At 42.0% G+C, this 19,168-nt stretch overlaps 1 protein-coding gene across 27 annotated transcripts in view; it reads left to right on the forward strand.

Moving 5' to 3' along the window:
* Positions 1-19,168, forward strand: part of CTNND1 (catenin delta 1) — a 50,883-nt gene that overhangs the window by 16,880 nt on the left and 14,835 nt on the right. For 7 of the 27 annotated variants that reach the window (XR_012483762.1, XR_012483772.1, XR_012483773.1 and 4 more), the window contains 7 exons: positions 7,843-7,960; positions 9,529-9,816; positions 11,852-11,923; positions 12,434-12,586; positions 12,845-13,380; positions 16,837-17,300; positions 17,529-17,712. Coding sequence is in view for 1 of the 27 variants with exons in the window: in XM_074276824.1 (XP_074132925.1) it covers positions 9,622-9,816; positions 11,852-11,923; positions 12,434-12,586; positions 12,845-13,380; positions 16,837-17,300; positions 17,529-17,712 (1,604 nt within the window). In the remaining 26 variants the exon portion in view is untranslated. Of the gene's footprint in view, positions 1-7,842; positions 7,961-9,528; positions 9,817-11,851; positions 11,924-12,433; positions 12,587-12,844; positions 13,381-16,836; positions 17,301-17,528; positions 17,713-19,168 lie in introns of those variants that run through there. The other 20 variants (XR_012483769.1, XR_012483770.1, XR_012483768.1 and 17 more) reach the window with 5 other exon arrangements.

Consider the following 19,168-nt stretch of genomic DNA (forward strand, 5'->3'; position numbering starts at 1 on the left):
GCAAAGTGGGAGCTCCGGCTGGTGATTGGTAGACAGGATGCCGAGGAATGCGTTTGGCCGGCAGCCCAGAATCCAGCACTCTGTATTTGTTTGTTTCTGGGAGACTGTGGTCTGGTGCTACTGTGACAGGAAGTGAGAAAGCTGGGAGTGGGGGGACGGGAGAGGGGCAATGTCTTTGTGGTTCTCCTGTGAAATCCCTTTGTCCCTCGAGAGAGCAGCTCTGCTAAGAGTCCTACTGAGAAGAGAGCCGCCTTTGTGTGCCTGATGGGTCTCAGACATGAGGATCTAGCGACTCTTCGGGACTGGAGAATGTGAATTCTGGTCTTTTTTTTTTTTTTTTTTAAATCCCAGTACATTTAGTGTTTGAGGCTTGATTCTGTGATTTTTTTTTTTTTTTTTTTTTTTTAATGGTGTGTAAGACTCTAGTTATGTCTCAGAGTGTGTGGATTTATGGAAAATTTCGTGTGGGAGAAGGGAGTAGAAAGGATGGCGTTCTTATAAAAACATCCCAATGATATTTTTGTGTACCATTTAGCACGTTCATTGCTTAAACTTTCTTGGGGGCTTAGGAGCAAAGAATATAAATTCTCAAAAGAAGTGGCCAAGGCCTTTATTCAGATAATTAACGATCAGATCTATTCTTTGCCAAGGACAGATAGAGAGGAGTGAAGTTCTGGGGCCCTTATTCTTGGCCTTCTCCCAAGAAAGCCCCCCACTGATGACACTTAAATGACAGGGAGCAGAGCTTTTTGGTTCAGCGTGGTGGAAGCTCTGGCTCTGCAGTTTTCTTGAAATAATTTTTACCTTTTTTGTCTAGACTGCAACAACACCTGTGGTGTACTATTTGGCTTCCTTGCCTTCCCAACTCCCTCATTTCATTGTTGTTCCAGCCTACTTTCTCTCCCTTGTAGATTGGGTGACCGAGCCTTCAGCCTCTTGCCAAGCTGGCTGTTTTGTGAGCTCTCGCACACAAGCCCCCCTTTGACTGGCCAGGAGGACAGCTGCCCTGGAGGCAGATTGTTAACATACCTCTGGAACAATCCCTTCCCTCTGTCCTTCGCTCTTTCTTTGCCTCGCTTTCTATCCCAACTCTCCAAAGTTCCCTCCTTTTGACCTGATCAGAAAAGAGCTTTACTTGTGGGGTTTGGCCTCTTGAAATGGTGGTGACCAGTGAATCACCTGTCTTCTATGCTGTTTCAGGGTCTGCCTTAACAATGGTGGAAGTGGTTTGTATGGCATTGTTAGGAAGTAAGGCTTTTTTCTCCTTGCACGTATTTTCCAGTCCACCTTCCTGCCCTCAACAGCCTGTCCTTCATGAAGTTCCTTTATGTTGTCACAGTTTAAAGCTGGAGGCATGGGGGAAGGAGAGGGGAGACTGGGAATCTGGGTATAAAGCAAGCTTTAATCCTATGACTAACTAGGGACTGAGTGTTTGAGATGATCATCACAATCTGAGGTTTTGCCTCTTCCCTATGTTCTCATACATTTCCTTTCAACCGTCTCAGGAAAAAAAAATAGTTACCATCTCTGAATACTTTTCCCTCCCTGCCCCCCTCTGTATTCACTGCCATTCGTCCTGTATTTGCTCTGATTCTGAGCCAGGTTTCCCTTCTCCCTTCTCATTCCTTAAGGAAGTGCAGATACAGAAGTGCATCTCTCCTCTCAGCCTTCTTGTCCGTCCCTTTCTGAAGTTCTTGGTTTTCTCTGTTGCATGTCCGAAGGGGAAGGAGCTGAAGCTGCCTTCGAACTCCCTGTGGCTTGGGGACGAGTTAAGGGACAAATTCAACCTTCCTTGTCCTTTTTAGGGTAGCTTTAAATTGTGGGAAACTTGAGATGACCGGAAAGGGAGGGTTCTTGATAATTAGCCTGCCCCCCCCAGGAGAAAGTGGGCTTCAAAAGGTTAGTTTTCTGTTTGTCCCAGTAGTGTTAGGGCTTAGGTGTTAATGGGGTGTATATACTTTGTTTGGAATGCATAAATCCCTGAAAAATTTAGAATAAGAGCTCACATTTGTACTTTCCCAGACCTCTATAATAATTGAAAAGGTATATCCATGTCTATGAGTCTGAAAAAAAAATGCTCCCTTTTCATTTCTTTTATGCTTTCTTTGGCCCCATTGTGTACCTGACTTCCTTTCTCCCTTAAATTTCTATGATAGGGAAAAGGAACAGGCATTTAGCCTCTCCCCCGCCTCTGGCCTTACACCCTGACATCCCTCTCCTTCTAGCCTCTCCTTATCTTAGTTCTTTCTTTTAAATCCGCCTCTCCTATGCCATTCCTTATAAGGCTAGGTGAAGTGCCTTTGGCTGGGACACAGGTAACAGTGTCTCAGACTTTCTGGACTTGGAGAATTAGTGTTATCAGTCCCAAGTGGAGGGCCCTGGAGAGGCCCACAGAGAGTGGGGGAGGAGAAGGTGAGTTGGCTAGGCCTAAGCGATCCGAAGGACTTGTTAGACCAGTCCTGTGTGTGTCATACACGCTCTGGGGAGAAGCAGGTTTTGTTTCTTTCAGAAGCCTTTCAGAACCGGCCCCAGCTCTCTAGTTGAGAACCACACCCTTGCTTTGCCACAATGCTGGTGTAGCACCTCTCAGCCATTTCCTTATATATGGCTTTGACTGTAAAGGCCCCACAGAATCCTGAGAGGAAGCAAATGGAATTCCCATCTGGCCTTCATCTTCTAAAGTAGCAGTTTTTTTTTTTTTGTTTTTTTTTTTTTTCAGGTAAATCATAGTTGAAACCAGAAGGACTGATAAAAGTACAGAGGTCAGAATAATAAACTGAACAGATTTAAGCACTCCGTTGGCCCACAGCAATTATCCCCCTCTCCTTTTGAGGTCTAGGTCTCAGTAAAAGTGCCCTTCGGTTCATAGACCTAACTAAAAGGGCATGGACAGCACTCCAGTTCCTTAACTGAAAGATCTTAAGTGACTTGGTTGCCTTATGATCAAACAACTAGAGAACAGTCCAGGAATCTGGTATTCGGCTCTTTTCATTCTTACAGTTGCCTCCTTATTTCAGACTTGCCTCCTGTTGTCAACACCAATCCATTCAGAATGTTTTTCTTTCTTAAGAGTGATTGCTCACACAGCTTCATTCATTTATTCATTTTTTTCTCATTAAAGTCAGTCATTTTATTTATTATCAGGATCTCTGAAAGCACACAAGAAATGATCCCATTGTATTCCCTCTTTCTGTGGATGAACCACCAGCCATTTCACCTGCTATGTGCACTTCTAAAAATCATGAGAATCTGATTCAAAATAAGCAAAGGCCATACATCACACACAGTATAATCCTTTTGATAGGAAAAATCATATTTAAATAACTTCAACTTCATTTAACCATGAGGATTATTGTTAATAAGATTTCCCTCTCTGTACTTCCTCTAAGATCTTTTCATTTTCTTCTGGTTAGTGCTGTAAGGGCACCGGGTTTGCAAAAAAGGGTAGCCACGGGGAAACATTGAAACTGCCCAAATCTCTCTCTCTCTCTCTCTCTCTTTTTTTTTTTTTTTTGCTGAGGCAATTAGGGTTAAGTGACTTGCCCAGGGTCTCACAGCTAGGAAGTGTTAAGTGTCTGAGATCAGATTTGAGCTCCTCCTGACATCAGGGCTGGTCTTCTATCCACTGCACCACCTAGCTGCCCTGGGAAAGGCTAATTCTCAAATACAGTACCCCACCCCACCCCCAACTCTTCCCTCATTGTGGCTGTAAGGGGAAAAAAGGAAATCTTTTGGCGAATCTTGTAAATGTGCCATGTAGTAATGGGGTTTTAGAGTGAAAGAACATGATTTTTTTTCCCCCTGTTGCTATCATGGTACAGAATGTGTCTGTTTAGGGGAAGAGCAGAGGGGTAGAAGTGGTGGTAGGAATGGTTTGACTTATGGAGTGAAACACAGGAAGAGAGATACTGGAATTCTTTTCATAGTGTGCTCCCCCTATACAACTAGCAAGACCTGGGTGGCAGAATTTGAAACATTACCTATAGTAGGAAGCATTGCTTTCTGCTGAGATTATGGAAAGGTATTGAATTATGGGTCTCTGCAGTAGCAAAGAAATGACTGTCCTTTGGGGTATGTTAAGGGTTCCCCAAGAATAAAAAATGGCATCCATGACCTTTGAGGCAAACACTAAGTAATTAAATGCTTCTAAAATTCCTTACAAGTCATAACATGGGAGGTCAAAACACTGGGAATTCACTCTCTGGTTTGCTGTACACATCCACTCAGAAACATTTAAGTAGAGAGTTTTATTTTTATGAAGTAGTACTACTTGATTTGAAGAAGAGTGACTGAATTTGTGTGTTTTAAGCGTTTAAAAATCAAGTTCGAGAGTAGTTCCGTGTGTTTGTTCCCAGTGATGGGAACTACGAGTGGTGGGGCGAAATGTAGGCTCAACTTCATATTCAATATAAGGAAACATTTCTTTACAATTAGGGTTTCTTTTTCAGATAAGGATTGAACTAGTTGGCCATTGAGACCCCTTCCAAATCTGATTTCTGTCCAAAAGGACAATGGGTAATCTTTTAAAAGGGAAATGAAGGAAGACCTTCAAGGAAAGTCTAAATGGTTGCTAGTTAAATGTTGCAGAGGAGATCTTGGATCAGGGACTGGTTGGACTAGGTAAATTGTGAAATGTCTCTTCACATTCTGATTCTGTGACTTGTGATTTTTTTTTTTTTTTTTTTTTTTTAAAGAAGTATGATTTTAGGGGGCAGCTAGTTGGTGCAGTGGTTAGAGCACCAGCCTTCAAGTCAGGAGGACCTGAGTTCAAATATGGTCTCAGACACTTAACACTTCCAGGCTGTGTGACCCTGGGCAAGTCACTTAACCCCAATTGCAAAATAAAAAATAAAGGATGATTTTTATAGGCCTCTTTATTCACTAACTCAGAAGACCAATCTTTACCTTAATAAGAATTCCCCTATGACATATGCTCTACCTCCTTCCCATTCCACTTCTGGATAGCTTTAATTATTAGGGTTTTCCTCTCTACCTCAAGCCTAAATTTGCTTCTTGGCAATTACAATCCATTATTTCCAGGTCAGTCCTCTGAGGTGAAGTAGAATAGGAAGAGCTGACTGACACTGATAGACCACTTTTTCAAAGGCCTTACATGCATAATCTCATCATCCCTAAAATAAGTTATCTTTTTTTTTTTTTAAATAAAGACTGAGAGGTTAAGTGATTTGTTCACATTTAACACAACTAATGTCAGAGTCAGGATTTGAAACTAGTCTTGCTTACTCTAAGATTTAGCACCGTGCTTGAATATGTCTCTAGGTTGAAAATGATTATTATGTCTTCTCTTCACCCAACTAAATATCTCAGTTCTTGCCTCTTATTGATCCTCATTTGGCACTTTTCCACAATACCAATTTCCTTCCTGAAATGTGCCCAGAACTGAACACAAAACTTGACGTGTGGTCCGATCGGGGGCAGAGCTGGTCCTTAGCTTCTTCGCTCCAAACACTAAGCCACTGTTAATGCAGCTGAAAATGTAGTCACTTTTTTTGGCTGCCATGTCACCCTGATGCCTACTGAAACTGTAGTCCACTAACACTTTCCTCTTCCCCCCAGTTCTCATTAAATCTATCTAGTGCCCAGCCATGCCTCTCTCAACTTGTGCTTTTGAAGATGATTTTGAACCTGCTGTAATATATGCTTATCTTTTCTTAAGGACCCCCTTAGAGCTGGAATTCTCAAAAAGTTAAAAACATCATCTTCTTGGAAGAATTAGAAGTGGGACTACTTGTAAATGAGACCGAATTGTTGAGCACTCCTGTAGATAAGAGAAAGTAGGAAACTCCTTTCTATCATAAGCAGATACCAGTTAGTAACAGGATTGAAAGTAGAATTAATTTGTCCTATGTTTTTTAGATGGACCTGATTCATAGAAATCTTCAGGAGCTCACTGTTGCTTCTAGGATTAAATACAGAATCCTCTGTCATTTAAAACCATCTTCCGGCTAGCTCTCACATTCCTTTCCACACTAAATCCCTATCATTCCCTGTCACCTGCTTTCCATTTCAGTCAAAATTGGTCTGTAGATGCCTCTGTAGATAGTCCATCTAATTTGTTCCTCTTATCTGATATTCTTTTCTTATCTCCAAGTTTCTTCCTTCAAAAGGCATTCCTCTGCCTTTTCCCTCTCTCTCTCTCTCTCTCTCTCTCTCTGTGTATATATATATATATTTTTTTTTAATTGTTTTTTGTGATTGTCACACAGACCTGTGCTTTTATTTAAGGAAGTCTCTAAAAAAAAAGCTTTATCAGTGCAGATAGACAACTATGCAACAACTTAAGACTTGGAGTTGTCAAGGGTTTCGAGAGGTTATGACTTGCATCAAAGGCATAGATTTGGATCTATGTCTCTCTCCAGTACCATACTGCCTCTGCTTTTATTTCTCCCCACCCTTACCACAGGATGCAAGCTCCTTTAGGCTAGGAATTGTTTGGGTTTTGAACACTTTACGGCCAGACTTGGACCTGAGAGACAGTAGTGACAGACTTAGAACCCAGGACTTTTAACTCCTAATTGTTGGTTATACTCTAATTCTTGGTCCTGTGCACCCGGAGAAATGTAATGTTTTTAGAACCAGATTCTCATGTGTAGCTTTTGCTGTGGCTCATGTGTTGGAGTAGATCTAGCCGAAGGAAAGGAGGAAGCTGTTGTGGCCTGGAGGATTGTCATTGTGACCGATGGTAGTTATGGTTTGGGCCTTTCTTAGCAAAGAAAGATTACAGGGTGGAGGCTGTTGGTAGGAAATGCAACTGAGGCCCCGTTGAAACTAAGTGACAAGAAGAATTTTTGTTAGACTTCAATCTGCTTGCCTTTATCCATGTTTTTGCCACATCAAAGATTCAAAGGGACTTTTATGTGCATACTCAAGTATAAAGGGTCCAATATAACTTGAAAAGGTTACTTCCTAAAGACACTTTTCTTCGAACACAAATAAGAGGCATAAACACAGCAGAACTGAAGGAAATTTCAGGAGGCTGGAGGATGGCTCTAGTCCTAGTTCAAAGACATTTGTGAGATTTCAGTTTGGATAGGAAGTGGAACAAGAAAGGAGAACGTGACGTTCACGGGCAATGCTGTTGGGGTTGGGAACTACATTCAAAGTAGGAAGTGGCAGTCGTAGAAGGAGGAGCAGGTGTGTTTGGCTTAGGAAGAACTGATGGGGCACCTGTTCTCCAGCCTGCTCTGGGCATGGTTGATTGCTGAAGACTACACGCCCTGAATGGGTAAAGCTGAACAAATGGGACCTATCACGGACTGGTCCTAAAGGGCTGGTTTTGCTCTGGGGAGCGTGGGAAAAGGAGCTGAGGCAAGAGGCCCGGGCTAGGCAAGACTAGTCCCCACAAGCCTCTCCTTCCCTCTCCCTTTCCCCCCTCTCCCCACCCCCCATGATTGCTCTGGTTTCTCAAACGCCTTTGTAGGCAAGCCATGACTGGGTCCTCTGGTTTCCACCTGGGAGTGGAGGGGGGGAGGAAAGAAAGGAGAGAAAAGGCCTGTTGATGGCAGCTCCCTTTTCATTTGCTTGTAGCAAAGAAAAGGAGGTAGTTTCCTGCCTAGACTGTAACTCTCTCCATATTCTCAGTTCAAAGTGGGCAACTCCAATATGGGCCTGGAATCCAGGTTTTCCCAGAAACCGTGTCTGTCCCTTGTGGAACCAGAAAGTAGATGGAAACGGCCGTCTGAGGGCTGTTGGTGTGAAGTCCTCCCTCTCCCTCCCCATCCCCAGAGTTTCTTTTTCCTGATACTTCTTCTGTTTCTACTGTTTATTTATTGGGTGTATTTATTTTCTTTCCCATTCCCTTGCTCCCCACTATCTCTGCAGCTTTCTCCTTCCTGCTTCCTCCCTGGTGGTGGCTGAGATGTTTCTTCCATGATTCTTTGCATCTAGACTGGGCTGTTCTCTGTTAAGCCAATCAAATCCGACCTTCCCTTCTTAACAGGTGTGTATGGAAACTTAAAAAAGATTTTTATTTTTCTATTGTGGGGACAAGGAGGGAAAAGGAGATGGGATGTGGAGGTGGAATGGGTTTGTTTAAAGTCTGCATTTCCCAGTGATAAATGTTTGGGGGACAGAATTTTTTTTTTTACCGATCCTTTAGGACCCTCAATGTTAATGCTTGATTTTCTATCTAAAACAGTTATTGGTGGGTTGAGGTAATGGTTGGGAGTGATTTCTTTAGCATGTTTTGTGAGCACAGAAAAGAACAGCATAGGCACTCCTCCCTCTCCCATCTCTACCTTCACTCCCTTCTCCCCTCCCTTCCCCCCCAGCTCTAACAGAAAATAGGTTTTAATAATGTGGCCATAATAACCCTTTGCTACCTTACAGGATCCATTGATATTTATCCCAGGTAATGAACCCATAGTGAAGGAATCATAGTGATCTATAAATAATCTTCCCCAAATTGACTAATGTTGTCTTCGTGATCAGGATTTAAAGAATATCTCTCACTTGGCTTTTCAAAGCCAATTACCGGAAATGTTTCAGGGCCTCATTCAGGCCCTACCTACTACCTAAATTTCCCAGAATTTGCCTATTTTTATACAGACTTTCTATGGATACTTTTCATTCCTTCCTCTTTAGTGTTTTCCTAGTTTATCTCAGCAGTTGTCATGTCTAGGGCCATATCGGCCTTAAACACGAAGTTGTGAAATCCAAGAATATTTAAGAATTAGGACCCTAGATTTGCATTTTGTTTCTTGATAACTGAGATATTGATTACTGGGAAAATGAAATATTCTTTTTTTTTTTTTTTAATTTAACTTTTTTTTATTTTATTTTTTCTGAGGCTGGGGTTAAGTGTCTGAGACCAGATTTGAACTCCGGTCGTCCTGAATTCAGGGCTGGTGCTCTATCCACTGCGCCCCCTAGCTGCCCCAAAATTGAAATATTCAAGAGAACTCTAATTTTGTTTGGGGATTTTAGTCTGCAGTTTTTAACCTTCCAGCAGCAATTCTAATTATCATAAAATCTAGGATGCTCTAGTTCCAGCAGAGGATACCTATCCCTTCCTGAGAGAGGCTCTGTCCAACACACATTGACTACTCTGTAGTAGATGATGGTGTGGTGTGTATATATATATATATATATATATTTATATATATATGTATATATATATTTATATATATATATATATATATATATGGATTGCAACTTTTTTTGCAGCTGGGAAGATCAGAATTTCCAACTAGAAACAGTTTTATGTTTTATGTCATCAGTGATAAGCTTTAAGCCATGTCCTGGTTCCCGCTCACCTGTATAAGTTGTTATATTTATCCCAGTTATCTATCCAGTTCTTGTTTATGTCTTGAGGGGAATTAGTGGCAGTGTAACCCTGCTTGATCTGGTGACGGACTCTAAGCTTGGTGATAGTCTCCCTGCTCCACTGTGGCACCAACTTCATGTGCACATCTTTGCCTCTGGGATTGATGATTCTCTTTCTTTTCTTACCTTTGACCTTTTCTTTCTCTTCCCCTTCCCTCCCTCCCTCCCTCCCCCCCCCCCCAGTGGTCTGAAGTGTGGAGGGAGGTTATCTCCCTCCTTCCTCTGTGATCCACCTCCCCTTTACTTTGCCCTGCGGCGGCTCCGTCCCTCAGGGTCATGGACGACTCCGAGGTGGAGTCGACCGCCAGCATCTTGGCCTCTGTGAAGGAACAAGAGGCCCAGTTTGAGAAGCTGACCCGGGCTTTAGAGGAGGAGCGGCGCCACGTCTCGGCGCAACTGGAGCGTGTGCGCGTCTCACCACAGGATGCCAACTCCATCATGGCCAACGGCACCCTCACCCGCCGGCACCAGGTAACCCCTCCTGCCCTCTGCTGGGCAGCTAGAACTTTGAGATGCTCCCCAGAGCAGCTGAGACTTCCAGGGAGCTGCTCTGATGGTGATGGACTGTCCCTGGTGTCCGTGCTTCCTGGTAAATTTCTCCAGTGAAAAGGCACCTTCTGGGTTGGTACCTCCTGGATAGGTGGGGCAGCTGGCGGCGGCTTTGATCTCTAGGAGCTCATCCTTGGTGAGCAGCCTTCTTTGGACCTGTTCTGCTGCATTGGTGTTTCTGGCTTGGGTTGCAGAGCCACCAGTGGTAGAACTTGCGATTCAGAGCGGTGCAGCGATACCATCTTTTTTCTCTAACTCCTCTGGTGTTCACTTCTGGAGCTTTCTTGGGAGACAGTATAGGGGAGAGGGTGAGCAGTTGTTTCAGTGATTGGGGAAGTTGGGCAGCTTGTGATCTTAGCTTCACTTTGGTCCTCAGGGAACATGCTGTGCTCAGGGCTGAGTCTGTGTCCATCAACTGTGTCCTCCCACCTCATGCTGGCCCTGCGTGCTTTGTTAACTATAATTCACGAGTGTATGGAATAGTTATGGCTACTTCTGTTGTAGTTGAGGGAAAATGGAAGAAAGCAAATACCCACACCATGTTGCTCTTCAACCCTGTTAACCACAGGAGCCAGCAGCCTTTGGAGGGCCTACTAGTCTATGATGTGACTGAGCAGCTCAGAGTATTCAGAATGAGAAGGGTCTTCTCTTTTCTTCGTGCGGTCCTGATGTGAAATGATCTGTCTGGGATTTTGTCCGATTTACTTTCTGTGGAGGGGTTGTTGCTTGATGGGCAGTATGAAGCTCTTGAGAGCTTTCTAGAGAGGAGCAATTGGACTTTTTTTTTCCCCCACTAACAACCCATTTGAGTTTGAAGGCAGGTGGAAGAGAAAACTCTTGGTAATGAGGAGTTGAGAAAGTAAAGGCAAGATGGGGGCCAGTTAGGTGATTTCCTAAGGAAACCATCCTCAGATGTCCTTACTTTCTTTTCTCTTTGTTTGACACTTATTTAAGCAACAAAAAAGGAGATTGACTTAAGATGCCTGTGGAGAGGGGAGAGTAGAACTGCTAAGAGTGAGTGTGATGGTGGGGAATTCCAGGATCATAAGTATAGCCTTTTCTTTGAGTTTTACTTGGCTAAAAAACCACACCCTTCCTCTCCACGGAAAGAAACCTTGGGTATACTTCCTCTCTCTGAAGCATGTTTAGAATGGAATAAAGGCTTCTTCCAAGGCAGCGAGGTCTTTTGTCCCAGCTTAATCAATTTTCGCATCCTTCAAATTCTGTTCTGTAGCTAAAAGAGAATGAAGTTCCTTGAACTTCAAATATATTTTTAGACAATAGTCATGTATGTGTATATGTGTGTGTGTTTTAATATTTCTTAAGACAGTCTAGGAACTATGTCTAAGAGCTATGACAGGGTCATAGCTGTTCAGTAGCTGTAGAAACCTGAGATGGAGTTGTGGGGACTGCTACAATTTTAAGACCAATTTGAGTTCTCCTTCATACCTGATAGGCAAATGTTCTATTTCTGCTTCTTCAAAGAACTGCCTCCAAGGGCCTTATGAGTGTTTACCACAGGACTGGGGAGCAAAGATAGTGTAGGAGAAGTAGATGAAAATTTTTTGGGGGGAACTCAATCTAGCCCTTTTAAACTCAACCAAAATCAAGAACTAGTGTTCATTTTCTCTGGAGAATGTAAGGCCTATTTATATTTCAGGTTACTTAAAATGATAAAAATTATAGATTTAGAGCTGGAAGGGACCTTATAAATCATTTAGTCTAATTCCCTTCATTTTACAGAATGTGGAATGGACTTGTCCAAAGTCACACAGACAAATAAGTGACAGTCTAGATTCAGTTCAAGAGCTAGAAGTACAAGTCTCACACATCTGCCACTAGAATGTAGACAGTGTCCTCTTTAAGGCCTTTTCCTTTAATAAAGAAGATGTTAGTATTTCAGAGACTATGGGAAGACTACATAATACATAAACTGTTCCTGTGGCATATATTTCAGAACGGCCGGTTTGTGGGCGATGCTGACCTTGAAAGGCAAAAATTTTCAGATTTGAAACTCAACGGACCCCAGGTACAGTTTCCAGTTTAGGGAGGTTGCATCATTCTTTTTTCTTTCTCACTTTAGTTAGAACATCTTGGGTCATTTGATTTAGCCATGGGGTGCGATGATATTAAGCGAAACTCTGAAAGAATCTAAATACTTGAGGATGAACTTTAGTGAGCAGTATTTTCCACTGCCTGTAATTATCTCTTCCAATTAAAATAATACTTTTCTGTAGACTTCTGCTCTGGAAAATAAGTTGCTTTTCTCTGACAGTCAACTTGGAAATCAGTCATTTGAGTTAGATCTAATATGTGGGTTGGTTCCTCATAAAAGAGCTCCTTATCAGTCAGGGATCAATCAAAGGTGAGGAGATTTTACAAAACCACATCTGTGCCCTTTGTGTAAATTCCAAATATGGAGAAGTATCACCATCCTAAATATTTCGGAGTTCCTGAAACGTTGTCTGTTCTGTCAGTATTCACTTGAGACAGATCATTGTAACTCTTCCCTCTCCTCCCGCCCCATTATTTCCAACAGGACCATAGTCACCTTCTGTATAGCACCATCCCCAGGATGCAAGAACCAGGGCCCATTGTGGAGACCTACACAGAAGAGGATCCAGAGGGAGCAATGTCTGTTGTTTCCGTGGAGACTTCTGATGATGGGACCACTCGCCGAACAGAGACTACAGTGAGCTGGGACAGAGGGGGGAGTATTTACTACTAGGTTTTTTGGGTACTTGTCAAAGTGGATATGAAAATGGGGCATTGGGAAATTTTTATAGATAGTGAAGAGAAAAGGGCAGAAAATAATTGGTCAAGCTGTTCTAGCTGTAGCTGTTACCTGAGTAGTCTATTTTCTTGGGGTTCCTTGCAAGATAGGAGGGTCAGTATGTGATAGGATCCTGCATTTAATTGGTTCCATTACCTGTCTCCTCTGCCCTTCAAGGTCAAGAAAGTAGTCAAGACCGTGACAACACGAACAATACAGCCAGTCCCGGTGGGACCAGATGGGCTTCCTATAGATGGCTCCTCAGTTTCCAACAATTATATCCAAACCTTGGGCCGTGACTTCCGCAAGAATGGCAATGGGGGACCCGGCCCTTATGTGGGGCAGGCAGGCACTGCCACTCTTCCCAGGAACTTCCATTATCCACCAGATGGCTATAGCCGCCACTATGAAGATGGCTACCCTAGCGGCAGCGACAACTATGGTAGTCTGTCCCGGGTGACTCGAATTGACGAGCGGTACCGTCCCAGTATGGAGGGATACCGGGCTCCAAGTCGGCAAGACGTCTATGGGCCTCAGCCTCAAGTCCGAGTAGGTGGAAGTAGTGTGGATCTGCATCGCTTCCATCCAGAACCTTATGGATTGGAGGATGACCAGCGTAGCATGGGCTACGACGATCTGGACTATGGCATCATGCCTGATTATGGCACCGCCCGCCGCACTGGGACGCCGTCCGACCCCCGCCGACGTCTCAGGTAGGCTGGGATCTGAAGAGGAATTCTTTGTATAATCTTTTTCAATTACCGTCCACTAACTCTTCTCCCAAAATGCTCTATTCTTCCCCAATATGAAGTTCTCCTTTGTAACAGGAAAACAAATCCATATGGGGAACCTATCTGGAAACACAAGTGTCACCTCTGTGCTTAGTCCATGGTAGTTAAGTAAAAGGTGACTGGTGTTTTAAAAGTATACTTCAAATTGCCTTTCCAATTGTTTTCCCTTTTCATTGACCGTGGCTCATCTTATCCTATCTGTCTGTTCTTCAATCTTGTGATGGTGCTTATCTAGGCCCTGTGGCTTAAAGTCTTCCAGACAGCTAAGTGCTTTCTTTTTATCTTTCTCTTTATCTGATATTTCAACTCCTTACTACCATTTTTGTTCTGTCCTTTCCAGTTCAAAGACTTTTTCTGAAAAACAAAAAAACAAATGAGCCAAATGAAGGTTCTACAGCTCTCCATTTTCATCATCTCAAGGAATGTGTCCCTTCTTAGATCCTCTTATTTTTCCAAGGATAGTATCTGTACCTGCCCCTGCCCCCCTTTTTTTCATTCTTAGAACCATTGCACATACTTTTGTTCTAAATGACCTTCATATGCTCCCGGCAGTGTGGCACAGTAGAGTCTGACTTTCCTTGGAAGCTCTGTGACCACAGGCAGATTACTTAGCCTGGCTCATTCAGCTCCATTCCAACTCCAGATCCCTCCTGTTATGCTCTGAATTAAGTCAGGCTGGGCAGGTCCCAGACTCCACATACCCCTAAAGTGTGTATTCGCTATGCTTCCCCGTGGCTGTCTTTTACAATCCTCATCTTCAAGTTTCACCTTGGGTAGCCTTCTGAGAAACCTATCACGGAGTGTTCTCTTCCTCCAATCTTCTGGAATATGGCGTCTAAATCCACTTTGATCTGTTCCTGTCCTCCACACTCCCATATAAGCTTGAGAAATGGTCCTTTTTTACTTAACGGAGGCGCTTTATATTTATATTTAGCTTTATATTTTTTTATTTAGCTTTATATTTAGCAACCACCATAAGAAGTTTAAGATTAAAATTGATCCATATCCATTTGTGTTCAATCTTGCCATAGGGTCAGGGCCTTATCAAGAAGGCATTTGATCCTGACTGCTAAATGACTTCACTTAACAAAGAGAGGCCTCCTTACCTAAACCTTAGTCACTGGTCTGTCTTTTGAGTTATCTTGTGGACTGTCTTTTCCCCTCCTCTCTGACTCATCGATCCTTCATAGAAGGTTTAGAAACCTCCACCCACAATCATAGTAGTGAGTAGTGGTCATCTAGGAAGTATCCTCCCGAGGGTGTTGGCCCCAGGTACCAGGCTATTTCCTGAATTTCTCCTTAGTGAGCCATGATTGACCTTAAGAAGGTGTGGACCATAGGACTTTCTCCGTACTATAATGGATTGAAAAGTTTATTTAGAGAGAGATTTCTGTGCCCTGTCTTTGGGTATTTGTCAGAATAGTTTTGGATGAAAAACCTGCTTGTCTAGCAAGAACATTCTGTTGCTTCCTGTTCCGGTCCTAAAAGAGTAATACAAGGTCAAAGTCTAAACAGTGTGGCAATGTAGCATATGAAAAAAAGCACTGCTCTGGGCTGTCAGGAGACCTCTGCACAAATTAACTGAGTGACTGACCTACGCTGAATCATTGAACTTCAAAACCTCTTTTTTCACATGTTCAGTGAACAGAAACAATGAACATTCCAAATATTTGAACCTACTTCTATTTCATAATGACTTTGAAGCTATTTCCTGTGTACATTTTCCTCAGTACTTTATATAGGATAGGCTCAAAATAAATCTCTGGATTCACATTTTTGAAGTTTTGCTTGTGAGGACTTTAGCCTGTGATAATTGTTTTAATCATAACCTCTTATCAATGAAAGATAATATTTGTTGATTCTCAGTCGCTTCGAAGAGAGACTGTATTTTATGTATTGAATTAGAAATACTGTTTTCTGTTCAGGCTTTTATTTTGGTAAATCACTGCTATAATCTGGGAACCCACATCGTAGCTCACAGTAGTACTTTCTTGTCACATAAGGGTTACCAGAATAGCATATTCGGCATTATTGACCTTTAGTGGATAATGAACTTTTAAGAGAAAGGATTATGTTTGGAGGGAGATTGGGAAGTCTCAGGGATTTTTTTGAGAAGCTGGACTGGGAGAGAGCAGTTGGTATTTTCTTCTAGGAAGTGGCTCAGAATTTACCTTAAAGTATCAATAGCAGTTAACACTGTAGCTAATTAAAATGGTAGCCCTCTTCTTAAAGATCCAAACAATAGATTTTTTCCTTTCTCCTAAAGGGGGAAGTCTTGGAATGAGATGACCTCACAGATAATGAATAGATCTCTTCCTGATGGTGATGATCAAGTAATAGTGGGACAGTTTCACCCTCTAGTGGTTGCTTTTGGGTACTGAAACCCAAGAATTTACTTTCCATTGCTTTAGCTTTGGGGCCAGTGTCAGGGAAAAATGCCTACTACTATTACTAGTGGGCAGATATCCCAGTTTTGTTGTTGCTGAGTACTCCATTGCAAAGGTTTATGGAAAAAGAAGCAATCTTAAAAGAAGTCAGATTTGAACCATGCTGAGGTGATTGCCTATAGGAAGTACAAATATGATGATATGTGTGACAAAAAATGGGACAAATACTGAGGCCAAATTTTACTATGATATAGCAAGAGGTTCTTGATTGTGTCATTCTCTAGGCCCCTCACATGTTCTAGAATAGGGCGGAGATGGAATATAAAGTATATCTTATCCTCTGTAGCTGATTCTTGTGGAAGTACTTTACATCTTGTTTTAGTTAGTGATTTGGAAGTTTCATTCCCGGGCATTTCTTTGCACCCTTCAATCATTGCTTTATTTGCCTGCTCTGTTTCCCCAAATATATATGGATTTAAGGTTTAGCTTCTTTTCTCTTCATGGAACTGTCATTAATTATAAAATGTCATTCAAATATATCTTGAAGGATAGGTTTTCTGATTTTAATTTGTCATTGAAGATGATACAACACATCTCTCAAAAAAGGTAAATGCCCGTTGCTCTATATCAGGGGTTCTCAAATTATGGCCCACTGGCCAGATGCGGCCTGCTGAGGATGTTTATGTGGCTCGGCAGATTATGGCAAATGGGCTGAGGGGCAGAAACAGAGTGAGTTTTTGTTTAGTGTCTGGCCCTCCAACAGTCTGAGGGACAGTGAACTGGCCCCCTATTTTAAAAGTTTGAGGACCACTGCTCTATATGCTAAGAAAGGCTGGTCAGTGACAGTTAATCAAGTCAGATCTTTGGTTTGTCTGTTTGATATGGAAATGCCAAGAGCTACCACTACTCCTTATTTATATTTAAAAGATGGTCATATAGGAAATAGATTAAATTAATTTACATTTTCTTTGCTTTCTCTAAAATCATTCAGGAGCTATGAAGATATAATTGGTGAGGAAGTTCCCCCAGACCAATACTACTGGGCTCCTCTGGCTCAACATGAAAGGGGAAGTTTAGCAAGTCTGGACAGCCTGAGAAAGGGAGGCCCTCCACCTCCCAACTGGAGGCAGCCAGAATTGCCAGAAGTGATTGCCATGCTGGGTTTCCGCCTGGATGCCGTCAAGTCCAATGCAGCTGCCTATTTGCAGCACCTCTGTTATCGTAATGATAAAGTGAAGACCGATGTGCGGAAACTTAAGGGTATCCCAGTGTTGGTGGGCCTGTTGGACCACCCCAAAAAGGAGGTGCACCATGGGGCCTGTGGGGCTCTCAAGAATATCTCCTTTGGTCGTGACCAGGACAACAAGATTGCCATAAAGAATTGTGATGGTGTTCCCGCCCTTGTTCGTCTTCTGCGCAAGGCCCGTGACATGGACCTTACGGAAGTCATCACGGGTAAGCACTGAGCTAAAAGAGTTCATTAGGTTCAGGAATTCCTCTTTCAGTTCAGGAAGAATTACTTGAAATTGGGAAAAGCTTTTGGCTTTCCAAGTTGTATTACTTTTGGGAAACATGAATGATAACAGGCTCCTGGGCACAAGAAATCCTACATTTGTCCTGTCAGGTGTCTAGGGACATGTAAAGAGCAATGCTTACTAGATGTTTATAATTTTTATTTGTCAGGAACACTTTGGAACCTCTCATCTCATGACTCTATCAAGATGGAGATTGTGGACCATGCACTGCATGCTTTGACAGATGAAGTGATCATCCCACATTCTGGCTGGGAGCGGGAGCCCAATGAAGATTCCAAGCCTCGCCATATTGAATGGGAATCGGTGCTCACCAACACAGCTGGCTGCCTTAGGTAACAGCAGATGCTATAAGAACTATGCATGTGTGAGTTATTTTGTATAAGCCTTCACAAAACTCTTGCTCTGGTGATACTGAAAGGCTTTGCAAGTGAAGTATAAAAGTTGAAAAGCCTTTGAGCCACAGTCCTTATATCAAACCTCATGTGTTTTTGATGACCAACTTTACCACTGTGGTGAGGCATCATGGCACCCTCTGAAAGAGACAAAAATATAAGTGGTCCATTATATTTATTGAGGTTTGGAGGCAGGAAAAGTGTTTTATTCAAAGAAGCACATACTGAATCTTTATCCAGTGACCAGCAAGTTGATATAGTACTGAAAGAACTGTGCCAAATTCTTGTTTACATTCTTATCAGTAAAATCCAAAGAATTGAACTATAAATAAAAGATTCATAATAATTACTCTTAGAAGAAACTTATTGGTAGTAATATACAAGGTGTCCAAGAATTTTTAAATGCTATCTTAAGCTTAAACTTAGAGTTGTATTAAGACTTTTGGGATACCCGGAATATGTGTCTTTGTATGGTGACGTAAATTGGTGAGCATAAGAGACAATGGCAAAAACACCTTGGGAAGTGTTGTTCAAAGATAGAAAAATGAACCCAAGGTTAAAAAAATATAGAAAAATATATATTGGTTGGAAATGACTAATTATAGCTATGGGACTCATTTCAAGTTCAGCTGTTTAAGTTCAGATTGACCAATAAAAGTTTAAATTGGCAACAGATTAGAATAAAGGATACAAATAAAGAGAAACTATATACAATTTACAGCAGTTCTATATACAGCAGATGTGTATAAACCAGCTGTGAATTCCTTGAAAAAAATGAGAAGTAAAAGTGAAGGCACAGACACCACCATTTCCTAGAAAAATTCAACATAATTGAAAGTCAGGTGGAAATGGAAAGATCCTAGAAACAACTCTCCAGCAGAATCTGAATCTTCTTGTCAAGTGATTAGGTTGTCAAATGAGATTAGGATGTCCACTTAGCGTAGTGTATAATTTGTAAAACATTACTGAAAAGGAAGAAGGAAGGTTGAGCATTACTTCCTCAGCAAATCATCCACAAAATATTTGTAATTTAAATGGAATAATAAAGATATAAAAAGAGGAAAAGATCTGGTAATATTGCTGTAGTGGTCTATTCAAATTAGTGGCACTAGTAAAATAGTAAAAAATGTGGACTCATTACCTGATGCAAGTGTGATGTGATAGTGTTGGTTAAGGAGATGACATTGGCAAGAAGAGTTGAAATACATAGTGAAAAATCTTTGAGCAAACACAGTTTTAGAGGTGGTTAGGGATTACTTGTTGATATAAAGGAAGTTGTCACTATCCTGTCATCTTGAACTCCTCACTCTCAACACTTTTCATTCTTGGACTATTGTGTTAGCCTTTTGATTGGTTGATCTTCTTTATGTCTTTTTACACCCCAGTCCATTTTCCA

Source organism: Sminthopsis crassicaudata, chromosome 6 (assembly GCF_048593235.1).
Source record: "Sminthopsis crassicaudata isolate SCR6 chromosome 6, ASM4859323v1, whole genome shotgun sequence".
In the NCBI taxonomy this organism is placed as follows: Eukaryota; Metazoa; Chordata; class Mammalia; order Dasyuromorphia; family Dasyuridae; genus Sminthopsis; species Sminthopsis crassicaudata.